This window comes from Sceloporus undulatus, chromosome 4 (genome assembly GCF_019175285.1).
Source record: "Sceloporus undulatus isolate JIND9_A2432 ecotype Alabama chromosome 4, SceUnd_v1.1, whole genome shotgun sequence".
In the NCBI taxonomy this organism is placed as follows: domain Eukaryota; kingdom Metazoa; phylum Chordata; class Lepidosauria; order Squamata; family Phrynosomatidae; genus Sceloporus; species Sceloporus undulatus.
Window position 1 is genome coordinate 21,032,316 of NC_056525.1, and position 18,551 is coordinate 21,050,866.

The following is an 18,551-nucleotide window of genomic DNA, read 5'->3' on the forward strand; positions in this document are numbered from 1 at the left end:
TACTGTAACCTCCTCCTGGCAGGGCTTCCTCTCTCACCTCCACCCATTAATTTCTGTTCAGCATTCAGCTGCACGCATTATTTCACTCGCTCGCCGTTATGATCATGTCTCCCCTCTGTTGTCTTCCTTTCACTGGCTCCCTCTTCCTTTCCGCATCAGGTAGAAACTTTTGTTACTCACCTTTAAAGCCCTGCATGGGCTGGCCCCTCTTTATTTAACTGATCTTCTCTCTCCCTACATCCCTACTCGCACTCTCCGCTCTGGTAGCCAAAGTCTCCTCTCTCAACCCAGGATTTTCTCTGCCCCGTCCCGGATCCGTCCCTTCTCTCTTGCTGCCCCTCATTCCTGGAACCTTCTTCCCCTGCATGCACGGCTCATCACTTCCCTAACCAGTTTTAAGGCTGAGCTGAAAACCATATTGTTTAGGGAAGCGTTCTCAGGGAATTTGTGATTGTTATCTGGCTGTCTGATAATGTTTGATGTGATTTGCTTTTATATCTGATGTACTTGTTTTTTCCTTTCCTATATTGTAATTTTATCTATTCCTCTATCCAATTGTTATTACTTTTTAGAGTGTATGCCAAAGTTTAATAATAATAATAATAATAATAATAATAATAAAATGCGTGTGCATGCGTGTGTGTGTGTGTGTGTGTGTGTGTGTGTGCACGCGCAAAAACTTGTGTCACAACTCCAGCAAATCCTGCTACTCTGCCTTAAAGGAAGTTATAAACATGCATTCTATTTTTTTAAAAAATGACCTCTACACTCACTAAGTGTTGTAAGACAGGGAATTTTACATGGCCTCCAGATTTTGTTGAACAGCAACTACCATTGGCTATGCTGGTTGCAGCTGCTGAACACTGTAGCTCAACAACATCTAGAGGGCCACGCAAAGGAATCTTTGCTAGTCTTTGGGTTTTCTGCTACACTCTGCTTAACTTTTATCACCAAGCCAAACAATACTCTAGATGGCAAATTTAAAAGGGCCTGTGGTGCCTTTTAGTTCAATCCCTTGACCAATAGGACTGACAATATAGAATACAACTACAAAATCCAACCTCTCCTTAAAAACCTCTATGGTTTCTAAGTCCTTAGAAACAGCAAAGGAGAGCTGTAACTACCACTTCTTGGTACCACCTCTTGGTACAAGCCAGGACCAAGAGAGCCACTCTACTCCCATCTAACACATGATAGCTTTTCAGGGACTTATACTAGAAACCATTTTCTGATATGAAGACTATTAGAAAGTAGTAAGAAACTTGATCCTACATGGCTTTGCATTAAAACAACAAACAAGCAGGATTGTTGTTCTTTTACTTGTTAGAGAATACATTGATTGCATAAATTTTACTGCTTTTTTATTGCTTTAGTGCAGTGTATTCTATTTTGAGCTGTGATAGGCCAGGAGTTGACAAGGGGCTCTGCAGGTCTTGAACTGCAACACCCATCAGCCCTAACAGGCTAGCCAATGCTAAAGGATATCCACCAGCAGTCAGCAGCATTTTGCTCACACCTCAAGATGAACAGCATTAGAAAGGTACACATGACACTCAGTGTGTGACAAGAGAACTGATGTAGCCACACGTCTTTGAGCTCATAACAACAGTTATCATGCCCATTCAACACAGCCATTTTGGGGAAGTTGGCAGAGACTACAGCCAATCCCAGTTTCTGAAAAACTTGCATTATGTACCAGCTTGCAGGAACTTTCATCACACTTATACTTAACGTCCTTTAGGAAGCTGCTGCACAGATTCAAGGTCCACATAATATAGCTAATCCAGCACTTTTCTCTACTCTGGAACAAAATGTTAATTCTGGAAAATTCCACTGTACTAAAATTGGTTTGGGGCATTCTACCGAGGTACAATCAGTCATTGGATTCAGCTGCTCAGTAAAATGTAGATCTTTCGATCCCAGAGCTATCCGAATAACTAGACACCATGTTAGAATTTCCTAACTATCTGTCTGGGTACACAATTCAAGAAATAGAGAACAGTTCCTGTAAGCCGGTCTGAAAGAATGCATGGTTCTCTGTTCCCCTGCTACATTCACAAGATCAGTGACTTGTGTAGAATGTGTGTTTGTGGCACAATCCTTTTCCATGATTTAAAAAGAAAAAAAGGAAAAAAAATTATTTCACTAGCAAAAAGGGGCTCAATTTCTAAACAGGGGAGGAGAATGGGGAGAAGTAAACTTAGCTGTCAGACATTTTGAAAAAAGGCTGCCAAAGAAGTGTATTGCTGATTACATATGGGGAAAAAAACAGTGGCTTGTCCTGGATAAGCAACCAAGTTATAAATATGCAAGCAAGTTTGTCATCAAATTTCCAATCCCAAGACTGGGTTTCTCATAAAAACACAGGATCTTAAAAGATCTGGAAGGGACCAAAGGGCCCTGCCGCATAGGAATACACAACTAAGCCCACCTGAAAGATATCTGTCCATTAAAGATAGAAAAACCACCATCCTCCAAGGCACTTTACTCCACTATCAAACAGCTCTTACTATAAAAGAAGCACTTCCTAATGTTTAAGTGGAATCTTATATGTATGTAACTCGTTCTCCATACACATTGAATCCACATCTTCAGTAGCATCCAACAGCCCTGAGGCTCTTTCATGCTTGTAAAATTACAAATACCTTTTACTTTTTTATTTTAGTCCCCCCTCCCAACTCCCCATTCTATATTGTTATTTGAGAACAACTACCGAGGTACAATCATAATACTATCACCATATATATACAGTCCACTCTCCGTATACACAGATTCAACTATCAATATTTTAAAAAATATCTAATTTCTAAAAAGCAATTTTCCCATTTTTATATAAAGGACACTATTTTGCTATGCCACTATATATAATGGGGGGTCCTGGAACCAAACCTTAATGGATACCAAAGAGTCATTCTATGTGGCTTAAACAAATTAGGAGCAGGAAGATGCTGTTTTCTGCTGCTGCAGGGGATAGGGAGAACCCAAACTAATGGATTCAAATTAGAGGAAAGGAAATTCTGATTAAACACGAGGAAGAACTTCTTGAATAGGTGCCACAGAGTGAAAAACGGAGGTCTCTTGTACATTTAAAGACTGTGTAGAAAAGGGAAATTTAGTAGGTGTTGCTTTTCAGCTGGTTGAATTCCCTCTTCTACAACCCCATTAGAGGTTTGAGTAGAAACAACTGTTTCAAAAGATGGTGTACTCTCCTTCACTGTTGGATACCACAGCTCCACTTCTCAAGGGTGTTTCAACAGTGGATTCATGCACTGGTAGGGGCTTGGAATAGATGTCCCTTGAATTTTTTGATTCTATTGCCCATTGGGAAAGAAGTGGGCCTCAGATCTAAAAAAGGACCATCTGAATTCTTGCATTTTCAGAGCAAGCATGAGCACACATCAGTCTTGTAGTACCCATTTCATTTTTATTGATCCACCAACTGAAGCCCAATTCTGTGGTCAGGAATTTGTTCTCAGTACCAAAATTAAAACGACCTTATCATATACAAAAATTGCTCCTGGTTACTCCCAACTTTCATCAGTTCAGCAACATAAGTCAAAAGCAGGAAGCAACCATCATGTTACTGCTGCAGCTGAAACGGGGGTCAGAAATCCTTGTCCATTTACTGCAAATCACTGAATGAACTACCCTAAAACCCAAACCCACTTTCAGCCCTCTCATTTTAGAGGACAACCTCATTAATCCATAAATGTTACCTTATTTCTCCTTCAGAAAGGCTCTTTAAAAAAAAAGAATTGCACTGACCTTCCACCAATGATGTCAGTAAGGTCACATTTGCAGCTTTCCTTCTGCCAGCAGGAAGGTTCAAGCCAATTTTGTCCAACTTCTCCCTTAATGATCGACCACCATTTTTAGATTTGGCTCTGGAAAAGAGAAAGGAGATGGAGCGTGTTTTATTGAAGCTGCATTTCGGAAGAGGTCACATTTCGAAGCAACTGGAAAACACAAGTTACTGACATTCAATATACTTCTGTTGGGGGAAAAATGGGGCGGGGGGAGAGACAGCCAGCAACACAACAAGCTGTGACCTACTTTTTAATGCTCCATCACATAAATATCAAAAAGCAAGATCAAAAAAGAAGGGAAAAGAGAGAAGGGGGAAGGGGCACATGTTTGTTTTGTTTTACACCATCAAAAACTGTGACAAATATGATGACAGCCATAATGAAAATTAAAATCTTTTACAAGCACTGCATGCACAGAGATAGAGATAGAGAGAGATGGAGATATTAACCAAAACAACAACTCTAGCTCACAAGTGTAATCCATCAAAGTCAAGAGTCCCCTTTCAGGATATTTGTGGGGACAACTATTTTGGACCACATGTTTCTGATTATTCTTCAAACACACTGACAGCTCTGCTTTCTAGGGAGGTTTTTTTTTAAAAGCTCAGTACTTATGTGTCCTATTTCATAAAGAACAGTCCTCTGCTCTCTTTTGAAACTGCCCTTCATTTGAAAGGCACCCAGACCATTTCTGGATGTAAAGATAAAAGACCCATCAGAAAGGAGAGCATTCTCCTTGAAGTTGCCCACCAACAGTTAGCATCTAGACAGCAGACTGAGAAGGTACAAGTCACAGTCTTCCCTTCTATGTGGAAATGCATTACATCTGTTTAGAATTATAACAATTGTTTCCAAAATACGTAATTTGGGTATGTATGTGTTATGCAACTCTCTTTCCTCTCTCTTCTAAGGTTGTTTTTCCTTTAAAAGATTTCCCTGGCCACTTTATTAACCACAAATGCTTTTAAAACACCCTGCTCAGAATCTCTTCTCCTGTCTGAGCATTTTTACTTGCCATGTTTTGTATCTTGCAGGTACAGAAGCAAGCTAATGCATATGACTTTTTGGGACATCCAACTGGCAACCTTTGAAATATCTTTAAATGAAGCCCCTGACTGGATAACCTTGTATCACTGGACAACTTATTTTTGTGAATATACATAAACATTAAGAAATAACACAGGTGAATAAGGAAAGCTGAAAATATATGGTAAATTTGCAGCACAAGGTTTTGTGTTTGTGGATTAGGAGGGAAAGAATCATATTCACAAGGGAAGAGAGAAGTTGTTTCCAGACCTGTTATAACACTTTTCAGTTCTAGAAATGCAAAAGAGTGCCAAAGAGGAGAAGAAGCAGAAAGTGTGAATTTAAGCATAGGAATAAATATTATTAGGATGCAGTGATTTCTTTTTACAGCGTTGATGAAACTGTTGAGAGACAAGGAAAGTATTTATATGTAGTTTGGCTTGAGGGACACAAGAAACTCCACTTTGAGGAATGATTTTGGCAGGGACAAGGGGGAGACAAAGAAAGAGGAGGTAGATATCACAGGCTCTTACCTTCTGAGAACTCCTCCCAGCAAAGAAGCATTGAGACATTCTGGGGGAGAGAGCCTCCTTTGAACCTCTGCTACTGTCACTTTGTATTTAGACGTGGAACTGAGGAGAGAAAGCCGGCCAGGAACGGAGCAGAATACCTCATTGGGGTTGATCACTACTCCGATGAGTCCATCCTTCTGGCAAGGGAGACCTAATGCATTGTTTTTCGTTAATGAAATTGGACCTAGAGAACCAAGATATACAAAAACAAAAAGAGAGGATGGTGTGTTTTCTCCTCCCTTTTTAAGGGAGGTCTACATCTTTGAAAAATTTAATCGATTTGACTCTATGACAAACAAGAAATCCAATAAATTGTATTAACCCATTAAGATACTCCCTGTGGAAAGGCTGATGTACAGCCCAAATTGTTAAAACTATTTAGTTGAGACATTCCACATAAATTATTTGTCAGCGACCTGCTACACAATGACATTGGTAGCAATTCCCTTAAATCTGAATATGACCTCCTTTCACATTATTATTTTTTATATTATTAAACAATCTTATTTAAAACATATAAGAACAACTGTTTAACTCCCTTGCAACTGCAATGATGCAACTTGTTCTCATATTTGAAGTTACAGTTAAACAGAAATAGGAGAGCACAATCTAGTCACAATCAAACACTCATACATATCACTCATCTTAATGTACCAAAAGTAGAATTTGAATTCAAATCTTAACAGAAACATTCAGGTTTATTATTGCTAGAAAACTACGAAGTTCATTATCACTGAGAAAATTATGCCTCTTCTTCTCATCTAGTTGCTAAAGAACAAAAGGGTATCTTGTATTTGTATGGGAAGTAGTCAAATAGAAATCTCTATCTTCTGAAGAGACAGAAGTACAATATTGGCAAATCAGGGAACACAGCTGCTCCACTGCTCTGTACACCCCCCCCCCCCGGAAAGGGTTGAAAAGCAACCATTTAAACTAGCTCTGCCCAACCTGGTGCCTCATCTCCATGGTGGGCAAAACTGGAATTGTATATCAACAGATCTGGAGGGCATCATATTGTGAAAAGATGGGTCAAACCACCAAACCCAATAACCAATTAAGCAGATGAAACAGAAAAGAAAAAGTAATGCTTAAGATCAGCACTATTTACAGTGAAACACTTTTTCCTTTTTTCACTTGTTACTCTCAAGTTTCAGACAAAACCATCTTTGATTTTTTAAAAACAATTTCACCAAGGAAAGTGAAAATGAATCAGGGAATGTATCTCCATTCCCCACCCCAGCCTTATAAATACCACCAATGAAAGCTTTTCAGTGGAGATAAATCCTAACCAAACCATTTGCTCATTCATTTAGAAGTGTCTGGCAGTAAACTTAACTCATTCCTCCCTGCTCTTGAAGCTGGGTGACAATTTTACTTTTATACCAATGCAAATGAGCACATCTAATAAAGAGGAAGAAACCCAATAACAGAAGTGGACTGCCTCTTTCCAATACTGAAAGGAGCAGATTACAAGTAAACTTTGCAGTGGCAGAGAGAAGATCTCTGGTGTTTGAAACAATGAAACTTTCTCATAAATTCACCTATGTTAAGGACAAATCAATAACAAAGAAAATGAATAAAATATGCTTTTGTCATAAATAAAAGCAGGTATCTGTCTTTTATTTAGTATTCATTCATCCTGCTTTAACCTATTATCACTCTTCCCCTAATTAGATTCATAAAGGATTTCAAGACCTGCAACCATAATACCTTAACACTGCCAAATGTTTTGGAAATGAACTGTATGGAATTAGCTTCCAAATAAAAGGCCACTTGAAAAATGAACAAAGAACTGACAAAAGCAATTGCAACAACAATGGAAGTTTGTGTTTCATATGAACAGTTGGATTTGAGTTTTCACACTTTTTTTGTAATACTGTATTAGACTTTCTTAGCTGGGGAGATTCTGGGAATTATAATCTGAAACAATAATTTTTCCAAAATCTGGGCAGCTACTTAAGAGCTCCCAAACAAAATAATTATATTAAATAGGGACTGGGCAGCAGTTCTCTGAAAGATACCAAATCCACTTATTTCTAGGTTACATATTTACATTAGAAGAATATCCTTCCTGCTTTTTTCTGGGAAACTACAGTTCAAACTAAGTTTTTGAAGAGTTTTAATAACCTATTTTAAATCCATTTTATTGGACCCAATTGCATGGACTGAATAAGACAGGCCTTTTAAAACCACTGAATTTTCACCACACAAACACACACACAGGTCAAATCCACAACCAACTTACATTGGATCGAATGGGTTGTGGAATATAGCCTCAGGCATACATACTAGCTCATGCAAGGAATTTGAGGAGGGGTAAAAGAGCCTTTTTGGTTTTGGTTTTTAAAGAAGCTTCCTTGAGATATTTTTTTAAAAAAAAATACATGAAAAGAAATCTTATTCCAAAATAACAACCATCACTAAGCCATCCTTATTTGTTAAATGCCATCCCTTTCTTTTCCCCCCCCCTCCCATTTTTTTTACAACAAGAGAATAACAAACAGCAGAATGCAGACTTACTGACCTTTTCTAATGACTGTCTGGTCATGCATTAATAAATGTTGATCTTCCACATTCTGGAGAGAGAATGTGAAATGTTTAGAAGACAATTGTAGAACAAGATGTATACCCCACCTCCCCACCACACACACAAAAGACACATGCACATGAGCTTTCCCCTGGTGAATCTTGACAAGCAAGGCTACCTTGTAAACCCAAACCCTTTAACATATTAATTGCAAGGAACAGCCTTTTATTTCCGCAGGACTTCCATGCAGTGGTCCTGATTCAGCAGTAATTAGTGCTGCACTATTTGTACTCACATGGTAGGGCTGCCTTCCTATGCCTGCTTACTGTGGAAATATGCCCTAGTGAAACCAGTAGGGTTTCTTTTTTATTCATCATGTGTGTATCCTGTTTTATATTTCCTTAAAATTAAAAGTCCATCGAGTTAGGTGGAATGTTTTTGCACATTTAGGACTTATCAATTGTTGCTCTCCATTATTGAACTCATGGAATTTACATAAATATTGCACTACAGTTCAGTAATTAATTTAATGGGTTGATTCTAGTTGGCACTAGCAAATGAGTTTAGGCCTAGGGTTATAGCACATGAACCTAAGCGTCATGTAAGCCCCACTGATGGGACTGAATACACTTTGAGCATCAGTTGAACTTCACCCAAGGCTGTTAGTGCTAAGATGTACCCAAGAGTTTAAATGTCACAGCAACAGGGTCTAAGCAAACAAACCGGTTATTGGGAGCATTCAGCTTGGAGAAGAAAAATAGGGGAAAGCATCTGACCTCTTAGGCTTTATAGAAGGGTCCATTTTCCCATTAATCACTATGGTTCCCATTTAATCTAGTTTGAAACATTCTATATGATTTGTTTTTGTTTATTTGTTTTTTTAAAAAAGCAGTAATCTGAAGATTTAGAAAGCAGCCTGTTTAAAGGAGCTTTCTCACTCAGCTCTAAAGATGTAGAATTGCCTGTCCTAGCCAGGTGTCTTCCTGATATTTTGGACTACAGTTCCCATTATCTCCAGTGGCTGTGTTTGCTGCGGCTAATGGGTATTGTAGCCCAATGCCTTCATTCTGGGGAAGGTTGATGCTGGGTTATGATTTTAGTTTTAAAAATGGGACCTTTGCAAGTGTCTTAAGTTTGGAAAAGTTACTTTTTTGTATGGCCACTGACTAAATGGGTGAATCTTAGGGACTGTTAGCCAAAAAGTAACTTCCCTAAACTGCTTAGATTTGGTCTGGAGTAGCATCTAAGGCCAAAATCCTTTAGACAACTCTGGATGCAAGCCTCATTGAACTCGATTCAAGTTACTCAGTGAAAAAGACATGTATGAATTCACTAGGAATCTTCTCTAGTCAGCAATATGGAGATAATATAAGTTGTTTTACTAAAAGGTATGGAAAGTTCCTTTCACTAAGAAATAGATCTACAGACACACAACCAGTCTGGGTAGACTGAGCAGTGGAAGTCAAGGTAACAGTGGAGTTTCCTTTGCTAAGACACTGAATGAATGCTAAATATGGAACAGAATAAATGAACCACATGGCTGTCTCCTTAGGCATTCAGTCCATTGAGGCTGCCATATGCCTCAGTGTTACATGAGTATCTTAATGAAGCAAGGGCAACATTCTATTAGACTCCCATCATCCTCAGTCAGCAAATGGGGGCTGTGGTCCAAAACTTCTGGGAGATAACAGGTTTGAAGAAGGGAGTGGTAACAATGTCAGCTAGGATGTTGGGAGTTCTTGGTTCAAAACCCTGCTTGTCCTTAGCCCATTCCCACTCTGTTACCTACCTACAAGGTCACTGTGACAGCCAAGATTTCTTGTGGTGAGGTGTGTGTGTGTATCTTACACGCATGTGCTAACTAAAAATATGACAAATAGGAAACATCTGCCCTAATTAAGTTTGAATTTTATGATCCTCAATGAGCAGATAGTTTGTTAGGTCCAAAGGAGCATCTCTTCCAAGACCTCATCTGGCTTATATGGGGTTTCTTCCCACCCTTGTCAACCCTGTTCCCACAATTTTTTTACCTGCACCTCTTCCATCTGATGAGCCATTTCATGTAGTCCAAGGTTTTCTGCTATGCTGGAGGCATCAAGACCATGGCCATGGGGCAGGAGAAGCTCTGATCGTCTGTAGGTTTCTCTCCTCACCCCAGCAGAGCCACTTTCCAGAGCCGGGAGATGAGGGACCAAGCCTGAACGGGCATGGTGAGATAGATTGGAAGGATCTTGGTTAGTCTGGCGGTTGGGCCAGCTGGTTTGTTGCTGGCTGGGAGGCGGTGGTGGAGGCTGGTGGAGAGGACTGATGGAAAACGGATCCCCAAGGTGCGAGTATGGATCACTGGACTGAGAGTAAGGCAGAGGCTGGTAAGGGGGAGGGAAGTAAGGAGGCTGAAAATCCGAAGCCCCTGAGTGGGAAAGAGGGGGAGCCGGACTATACAGGTGCTGGCTGACGGCTGAGAGGTGGGGCAATCTGGGGTTCCCATTGCTGCTGCCATCATGCCGGTCCTGTGGAAAGAAAGATGCATACATCAGTGTGAGTGATCCTTGAGAATGGATTTAAGGAGAGGGGAGTAGGGGTGAGATGGGGGAGCAGACAGGGGCTGGGAGGAAGTGTGATCCATAGTCATTTTCTTTACTGTCATTTTCTTCTCCCCCAAGAGAGGTCTTTTTCTCAGCCCTCCAGGGCAACCCTAACCTTCCAGTGGTTAGCCATTCCTGGTATATGCAATCACTATAAACCTGAAAAAGATACCTGGACAATGTGAGAAAGAGGGGAGGTTTTTTACTCTGCCTTCTTTGGACATCTTTAAACAGAATTTGGATGGATCTTTCAGGACTTTAGTTGTGTGTTCCTCCCTGGCTGAGGGTTGGACAAGATCTCCTTTGTGGTCCCTTCCAAGCGTCTAGAATATTGACATTACACCTCATTTATACCCCAGATTTACAGCCATAATCTGTATTTAATGTCTCACTTGAACTGCATCACTTATAAGCCCTGTTTACCTTTCAAAACAGAGTGATGGTGGAATTGTCAAGCATGTCCAGAGTACAAAATTTCTTTCTTGGATCATCAGTTCCCAGGGTTTCCTCACAGCCAACAGACTATGTGGATTGGGGGATTCTGGGAGTCATCATCCAAGAAAACATTCTTGAGCAAGTCAATGAGACTTTCCTTTAAGAATTTCCCAAGCATGCAGGCATTTCAAGCCTCACAAGATGCAAACTGAAGTAGCTCTAACAAACAAAATTAAATTCATTTGAAACCATTCAAAATTTACAAAACAGTTTTTTTAAGAGTCATTTCCCAAGTAATCCTTGCACTCTTCTGTTTGAAAGCAATGCATCTGTTTTGGGGGGTTAGTTATTTGAATACTATAGCCTAAAACTGTCAAGATGATGGGGGGGGGGTATACTGAAAGGTGCCAGACATCAATGAAATTTTACACTAAAATTGCAACCTTGGTCCAAAACACACTGCAAAAATAATCCAGATTGAGACCACTTCAACTGTCCTGGCTCAATGCTAGGGAATTCGGAGAACCACAGTTTTGTGAGACATTTAGCCTTCTGTCAGACAGCTCTGGTGTCAAAATAAACTACAGTTCCCAGGATCTCCTAACACCAAACTGGATTATTTCTGAAGTGGGGTTGTTGTTTTTTTGGACCTTTGCTCTTCAATATATATCGACTTCTGATCAAATTAAAACCAAGGAGCCTATTGGCAATACTTTTCCCAATACTTTGGGGAAGTAATTTAAATCACACATAGTTGCAAAATGCCTCATTCACAAACATAAACAATTCCATCAAAACGATAATCTCCACTGTCAAGCTCAGAGTCTTTGATCCTAAACCAAATTGTATGTATTGAAGCCTTTTTACAGCTACTATACCCAGTCACTACACTTGACAAGCATTACAACTCTGTTTACTCAGAAGTAAGTATCACCAAGTTCAAGGACAGGTATACACAAGTCTGGGCTTCAGACACACACTACCAAGATCAAAGTACACTTCCTTGGAAATAAATCTTATTTAGTCAATTCCCAGTTACTTCTCAACAGAACATGTTCAGAGCTGCAGCGCTGTTCATTTTTAATTTGAGAGGAACAGGGTTACATTTTAAAAATTGCAATTTGCTCCGCACTGTGCAAAGAGGGAAAACTTCCAATTCCTTATAAAATTGAGAACACTAAACATGTTTCTTCTTTTTCTTCCTATGGAGATTCAGAATGAGAATAAATAGTGCTCCTTTTGTTGAAAATAAATTATTGTTTATTTTTAAGGAAGGGGCCAGGAGACTAAATTTTAGAGTCTTATTCTTTGTCCCACCCTCAATTCACTTCACTTCCAGTTCAAATTCAAATCTCACTTTGAGAGAGGTTTCCACACTCCTGTCTCTGGTTTAGGTTTTCAAGCCCTCTCCTCCTCCTCCTCCTCCTCCTGGCCATTGAAAAAGTTAATCGACTTTGCTGCCCCAGGGGGCTTGTTAAGAAAAGAGGGGGGTTTTTTTTTTTAAATTTTTCTTCCCCCCCCCAAAAAAAAAACACACCCCCCCCCCCCCCCGCAAAGCAAATTTTAAAAAAACACTGATGTTTTTAAGGATTGGTGTTTGGTATGTTTTGGAAGGATGCCTTTCCGCTTTGAAAGGATTTCTCCATCGCGTGGCTAATTGAGGGGGATGGAAATGTTGGAACAGCTTTAACTCTTTCTGGCTCAAGGCTATGGAATTCTGGGAGTTGGTTTGTTGTGGGCCCAGAGCGGTCACACTCTCTCAGCCTCAGGGGAAGGCAATGGCAAACCCCCTCTGACCAAATCTTGCCAAGAAAACCCCCAATATAAGGAAACAGAAAATCCACTAACACCATTTGCAAAGATTTCCCTATGTGGCCCTTTTCGGCATTTCCTGGGTGACATCTTTCTTACCAACAAATAAACCCCGCTGCATTTGACAGGGCTTGCTTTCCAGGAAAAGCTCCTGAGAGTACTGAAACCCTACTTTCACACACACACACACACACACACACACACACACACACACACACACCCCAAAATTCATTTAAGATTGGACTAATCATAAGGAACGGAACATGCCCACAGTCTCAAGCCTATACCCATTTAGTTAGCAATTTAAGGATCCTTGAAAAGAAAGCATGGCTTAGTGGTTTTGAGTGTTTGACAAGTCTGGAAACCAAGGTTTGATTCCTGTCTCTACTGAGTTTCAGAGAATCACACTCTCTCAGCCCCAGACTACCCTGAGACAAGGTCGCCATTGGTAGAAAATGACTTGAAGGCAACAAGTAAACTTATCCAGGGGTAGCCCTGTTGGCCATGTAACAATACCATCCAAAATATAAAAGAGTGCTGCTTTTCTTGGCCAACAGAAATGCACAAAATATACAGGTTGAAAGCTCACTTGATGAAGAAGTCAGTGGAGCTTCGAAAGCTTGCACCACTGTATTTTGTGCCTTTTGGTTAAAATAATAAAAGTATTGTGGATTTTTGAATTGCAGGTGTAAATGGGACTTACTTCAGAGGAGGGAGGTCTAGGATTTAGCTGTGCCAGGGTGGCCTCTCCAACTTTTCCAAACCTGGGAGCCATCAATGGGACTTAATTACGAGGAAACCTGACACTTAGAGCCAATGGGTGATACTGGTTTTGAAAGCTGGACTAGGATTGTGAAGATGAGGATTTGAATACACTGGGTAAGCAAGTCGCACTTTCTCAGCCTCAAGAGGGGTGGCAATGGCAAAACCTCGGAAACGGCTGGAATACACACAACAACGCTGCACAATTATTATATGGTTAATTCAAATAAGCCAGCCAAGGCGAGGGAGATACTGAGGTTAACAGGCCAGCAGCTGCTCAATTGCCTCTTTAGCCACCCATCAGCCTCCAGGGTTAAGAGGCTTGTGGATCGCTTTGCAAATCAAGCCAAAAAACTCCCAAAATAATTTAGCCATGCATTTGCCAGAAAGTCAACCCCATCCTCCTCCTCCCCATTTTCTTTAAGGACGGTCTGCCAACCACCCGAACTGGTTGAACTGGGGGGAGGAGGCTTGCACAATTGGATGCTGCTTGTGTGTTGTGTGCCTTCAAAATCTCTCTTGGGGGTTTTCTTGGCAAGTTTCTTCAGAGGAGGCTTGCCATTGGTTTCCACTGAGGCTGAGAGAGTGTGCCTATTTGGGAGTAAATGACACTGGCACTATTTCAGGAATGCGCAGAGTAAAGTTTGCAAAGCCTACGCACATGGACACACATATGCATACAACACACTTTCTTCTCCTCTCATGTTCATTAACCCAGATTAATTTCCACTCAAAACTTTTCCACATCCAGAGACCCCAGAACCCATAATTTCCCACTGGTAGCAGAAACTAGGAAGATTTCAATTTTCAAGACAAAAAAAAAATGTTGGAAGGACGTTAGGAGGCCCACAACAAACTCCAACTCCCAGAATTCCATAGCCTTGAGCCAGGGAGGCAGTTAAAGTAGTGCCAACCTGGGTTGGACCCCCAAAGGTCATCGGTCCCTGCCCCCAAAGGATGACCTACTACTTCCTACCACAGTTTTCTTTCCCCCCCCCCAAAAAAAAAAACAATCAATAAAACCAAACCCTTGCCTACCTGGTCGCTTCCCCGCATGGCAAGAGGCGAGCGATGCGCTCCCTTCCTCGCTGGCAGAACCGGTCCAACAGGATGGATCACTTACTACACGGAGGAGCCCAGCATCCTCCTCCCCCTTCTCCACCATCCACACATACACACACATTAAGTTGTGGGCAGATTTGAGAGGGGGGAGAAAGAAGAAAGGAGTGTGCAGAGGTTTGACTCCGTTTCCCTCCGGGAGGGAAAAAAGAATTTAAGGAAGAGCCGCCCAGAGAAGAGGATCCAACGTTTCCTCTCCCTCCTGGATCCCAAACCTGGCACCAGATCTCTCTCTCTCTCTCTCTCTGAAAACAGAGGTCAAGACTAAAAATTAAGGAGGAAAATCTCGCTCTCTCCCAAGTTTTTAAGGTTATGAGTTTGGGGTTAGGGTTGGGGGAGGAGGGAGGGTTTCATGTCGTGGTTCTCAAACTTGGGTTCTCCAGGTGTTTTTGGACTTCAGCTCCCAGAATTCCTGACTCTTGGGACAAGCATGTTGGGGTTCCTGGGAGTTAAAGTCCGAAATATCAAGAAGGAGGTTTGGGAATCACTGGTTTAATGCAATCCTATAAGGGGCCAGTCAATACTAAGCGAACCCTACCTTCTACAGTCCAAACTTTGATCCAACAAATGTTTTGGACCTCTGCTCCCAGAATCCCTGAACTCCATCCAAGCTGGCTGGGGCTGCTGGGAGCTGAAGTCCAAAACATCTGGAGGATCAAAGTTGGAGAGCCAGATGTGAATGCTGCAGCCAGTGGGGGCCTAAAACCTAGTGGTGATATTAGAGGAGACCTATTGAACCAGTGGGATAATTTACCTTGGTGTTGACTCCACAGCGGTTGATTTCTATGGGTCTACTCTATCTGCAACAGGATTTTAAGAGGCTGGGAGACGGTGTGGTAGAGTGATTTGAGCGCTTGAGTAGGACTCTGGAGACCAGGGTCATGGAAATCTGGGCGACCAAGTCACACTCTCTCAGCCTCAGAGAAAGGCAATGAGACAACAGTGAAAAAACGTGCCTCTGATGACACTTGCCTAGAAAATCCCTTGATAGGTTCGCCTTAATTCGGAAATGACTTCAAAGCACACAACAACAACAACTTTGACAGCCTCGGAAAATGAAAATGAGGAGGAATGGAAGGATGCCATTCTTTTTTACGGAAGAGGCTTTGTTTGTTTGTTAGTTTCACTTTTTTCAGCCGGGTCCCTTTCCACAGTCGTGGGATTTTCTTCCTTGTAATGGATCCTGCCGCTTCTTAAAGCTATTCCTCCGCTCTAAATGCTAAATGTGCCGCCCGTTTCATAATCACGATGCTGATTCGCAAGGAGATTTTAAAGGCTGCATCCGCACTGCAGAAATAATCCGTCTTGACACCGCTTTCACCGCCATGGTTCCATGCTACGGAATTCTGGAGAGTGGAGTTTGCTGCGGCACCTATGGAGCCATGGCAGGGAAAGCGGCGTCAAACCGGATCATTTCTGCAGCGCGGGAGTAAGGTAGAGTTTTGGAAAGAGTTTCTTGAGTTTCAACGGGGGCTTGCTAACAACCAAAGGCACCTGAAGACAGCATCCTCGGATCCAGACACCTTTCATGCCTCAAGAAACCATTTTTTGTCGTGCTTGAAGAAGCTTGGCTCCGACCCACAACAGACTTTCTGAAAAGATGCAGGCATTAAATGCAAAGCATGTGTCTTGGTCAAAGAGCCCTTAACTGCGAAATGTCAGAGAAGTATCCTCAAATTCACCCCTCAACAGAGAGAAAAGCAGCCAGAGAAGGGCTTCCAAAAGGAGTGGAGGGGCGACCCTTTCATATTAAGGGAATAGGGAATTTTAGGGTTGGGCAGATGCTCTGACTCTCCGTCCTTCAAAGGCAGGTTTGAAAAACAAAAAGACCTTCCATCTCATCCCAGTTTGAGCCATTCCAAAAGGGAACGGCTAATGCTAAAACCGGCCCAGTTCATACCCTGAAGGCAACGGCAGCCAAAAAAGCAAAGGAACTGCTGAGATTTTTTAAAAACGACTACAGCCAGGTTTTGAGTGTTGGACTAAAACTCTGGAGAGCAGGGTTCTTCGAGTCCCGGTTCGGCCACAAAACCCACCTTGGGCAAGTCACATACTCTCAGCCTGAGAGGGAGGCAATGGCAAACCCTCCTCGGAACAAATCTTGCCAAGAAAACCCCATGATAATAAGAGTCTATACAAGTCAGAAACGACTTGAAGGCACCCAAAACACACACACACTGCAACTCAGTTTGAATGAAACTCAAATGGCACCCCGCAGAAATAATCTAGTTTGAGACCGCTTTAACTGCTCTGGCTCAGCGCTAGGGAATCCTGGGAACTGTACTTTTGTGAGAGATTGAGCCTTCTCTATCAGACAGCTCTGGTGCCACAATAAACGACAATTCTCCCAGGATTCCTTACCCAGGGCAGTTCAAGCGGCTCTCGAACTGGATTATTTCTGCAGCGTGTTTCGGACCCAACTTCCATCATCATCATCATCATCATCATCCTGAGAAGCGACAAGCCTAGGCTTTTCGAAACGAACTACTTCGTTCCAGCAATTACTTCCCTGAAGTCTGACCCTCGATGACGACTGGCACCTTCTTTTTTTAGCTTGAAGCCTCACAGATTTTAGGGGCACGGACTTCACAGCAAGCACCCTTCTATACCATTTTAAAAAACATATTGCTTTTTAAAGCACGTATTCGCTGGCTTAAAAGTATACCCTTGAAAAGTGTACTGCAGAAAAGCATGGGTTTTTAAAGGAGGTATTATTATTATTATTATTATTTATATTTCCCGCCTCTCCCTGCGGATCTAGGCGGGATTAGAACCGAATTAAAAATACATACAAACCATAATAAAACAATCTTAGCGACTCTATTCACTTCCCCCAGAATTAACCCTCATAATGCAATATTAAATATAGTGCAAAATACAAAGTTAAAAATTAAACATTCTTTATCGCTTTTTAAGGCAAGTATTCGCTTGCTTTAAAGTATATACCGCTTTCCTCAGAGAGTCTAAGGTTGCTTATGAGGCTGCGTCCACATTGGAGAAATAACCCGGTTTGGTCCCACTTTGCCTTGGCTCAAGGCTATGGAATTCTGGGAATTGGGAGTTTGTTGTGGGGCCCGGAGCGGACCGCTCCGGGCCCCACAACAAACTCCAATTCCCAGAATTCCATAGCCTTGAGCCAGAGCCAGGGCAAAATGGGACCAAACTGGATTATTTCTCCCAATGTGGACGCAGGTCCCCCCAAGTATGCTGCTGCGACAGGCTGAAAACCCAGCCCGTTTTCTCCCCTCCCAAAGCCCCGTCCTCACCTCGCAGTCCTCTTCGTACTTGACGTTGTCGGCTAGCTTCCACAACATGGCGTCCAGTCTCCCCCCACAAAAAATATGATGCTTTTGTTTAAACGAAATTAAGCCCCAAAGGGAAGAAGAGTGTGAGGGACCGGGGGGAGCGTGGTAAATCCAAGCCCAGCGTTGGGGGGAAAGTGGCTCTGTCTGTCTCTCTCTCTCTCAGTCTCCTCAACCTTCCCCCCAAATAGGCTGCTTGTTACAGGAGAGGCATAAAGGCGGAGGAGGTCGGGGAAGGACCTTCGCTCCCCGGGAGATAAAAGTCACTGGGCTCCTCTCGCCTTTCCCCAGCCAGCCTTAATGGCAAGCTCATTAGCCTAGCCCCGCCCCCAAAAGGCGGGGCCTTTGCGCCCTCGTGGGGCTCCCCCTCCCCGAGCTTAAAAAAAAGAACCAAATTAGTTAAGCCAATCAGAGCCAAGCACCAGCCCCGCGACCGCCCCCCTCCCGCCTTTGCGCCTGGGATTCTTTGGGGAGTCTGGAAGGAGCCACAGCTCCAGGCGGAGGAGGAAGGGCTTCACAGGCTCTCTCTCAGCCCCCCCCCCCCCCCCACACACACACACAGCTTCTTCAGAAATGGTGAAGGGCCTGGAAACCATGAAGCCCTA

At 42.3% G+C, this 18,551-nt stretch overlaps 1 protein-coding gene across 1 annotated transcript in view; it reads right to left on the reverse strand.

Moving 5' to 3' along the window:
* The window catches only part of TFAP2C (transcription factor AP-2 gamma), a 31,405-nt gene extending 13,231 nt beyond the window's left edge, over positions 1–18,174 (reverse strand). The window contains exons 1-5 of the mRNA XM_042461411.1: positions 17,911–18,174; positions 9,962–10,441; positions 7,929–7,980; positions 5,366–5,588; positions 3,766–3,884 (exon numbers count right to left, since the gene is read on the reverse strand). Coding sequence (XP_042317345.1) covers positions 3,766–3,884; positions 5,366–5,588; positions 7,929–7,980; positions 9,962–10,441; positions 17,911–17,958 — 922 coding nt within the window. The 5' untranslated portion in view covers positions 17,959–18,174. The remainder of the gene's footprint in view (positions 1–3,765; positions 3,885–5,365; positions 5,589–7,928; positions 7,981–9,961; positions 10,442–17,910) is intronic.
* Between the last annotated feature and the right edge of the window lie 377 nt (positions 18,175–18,551).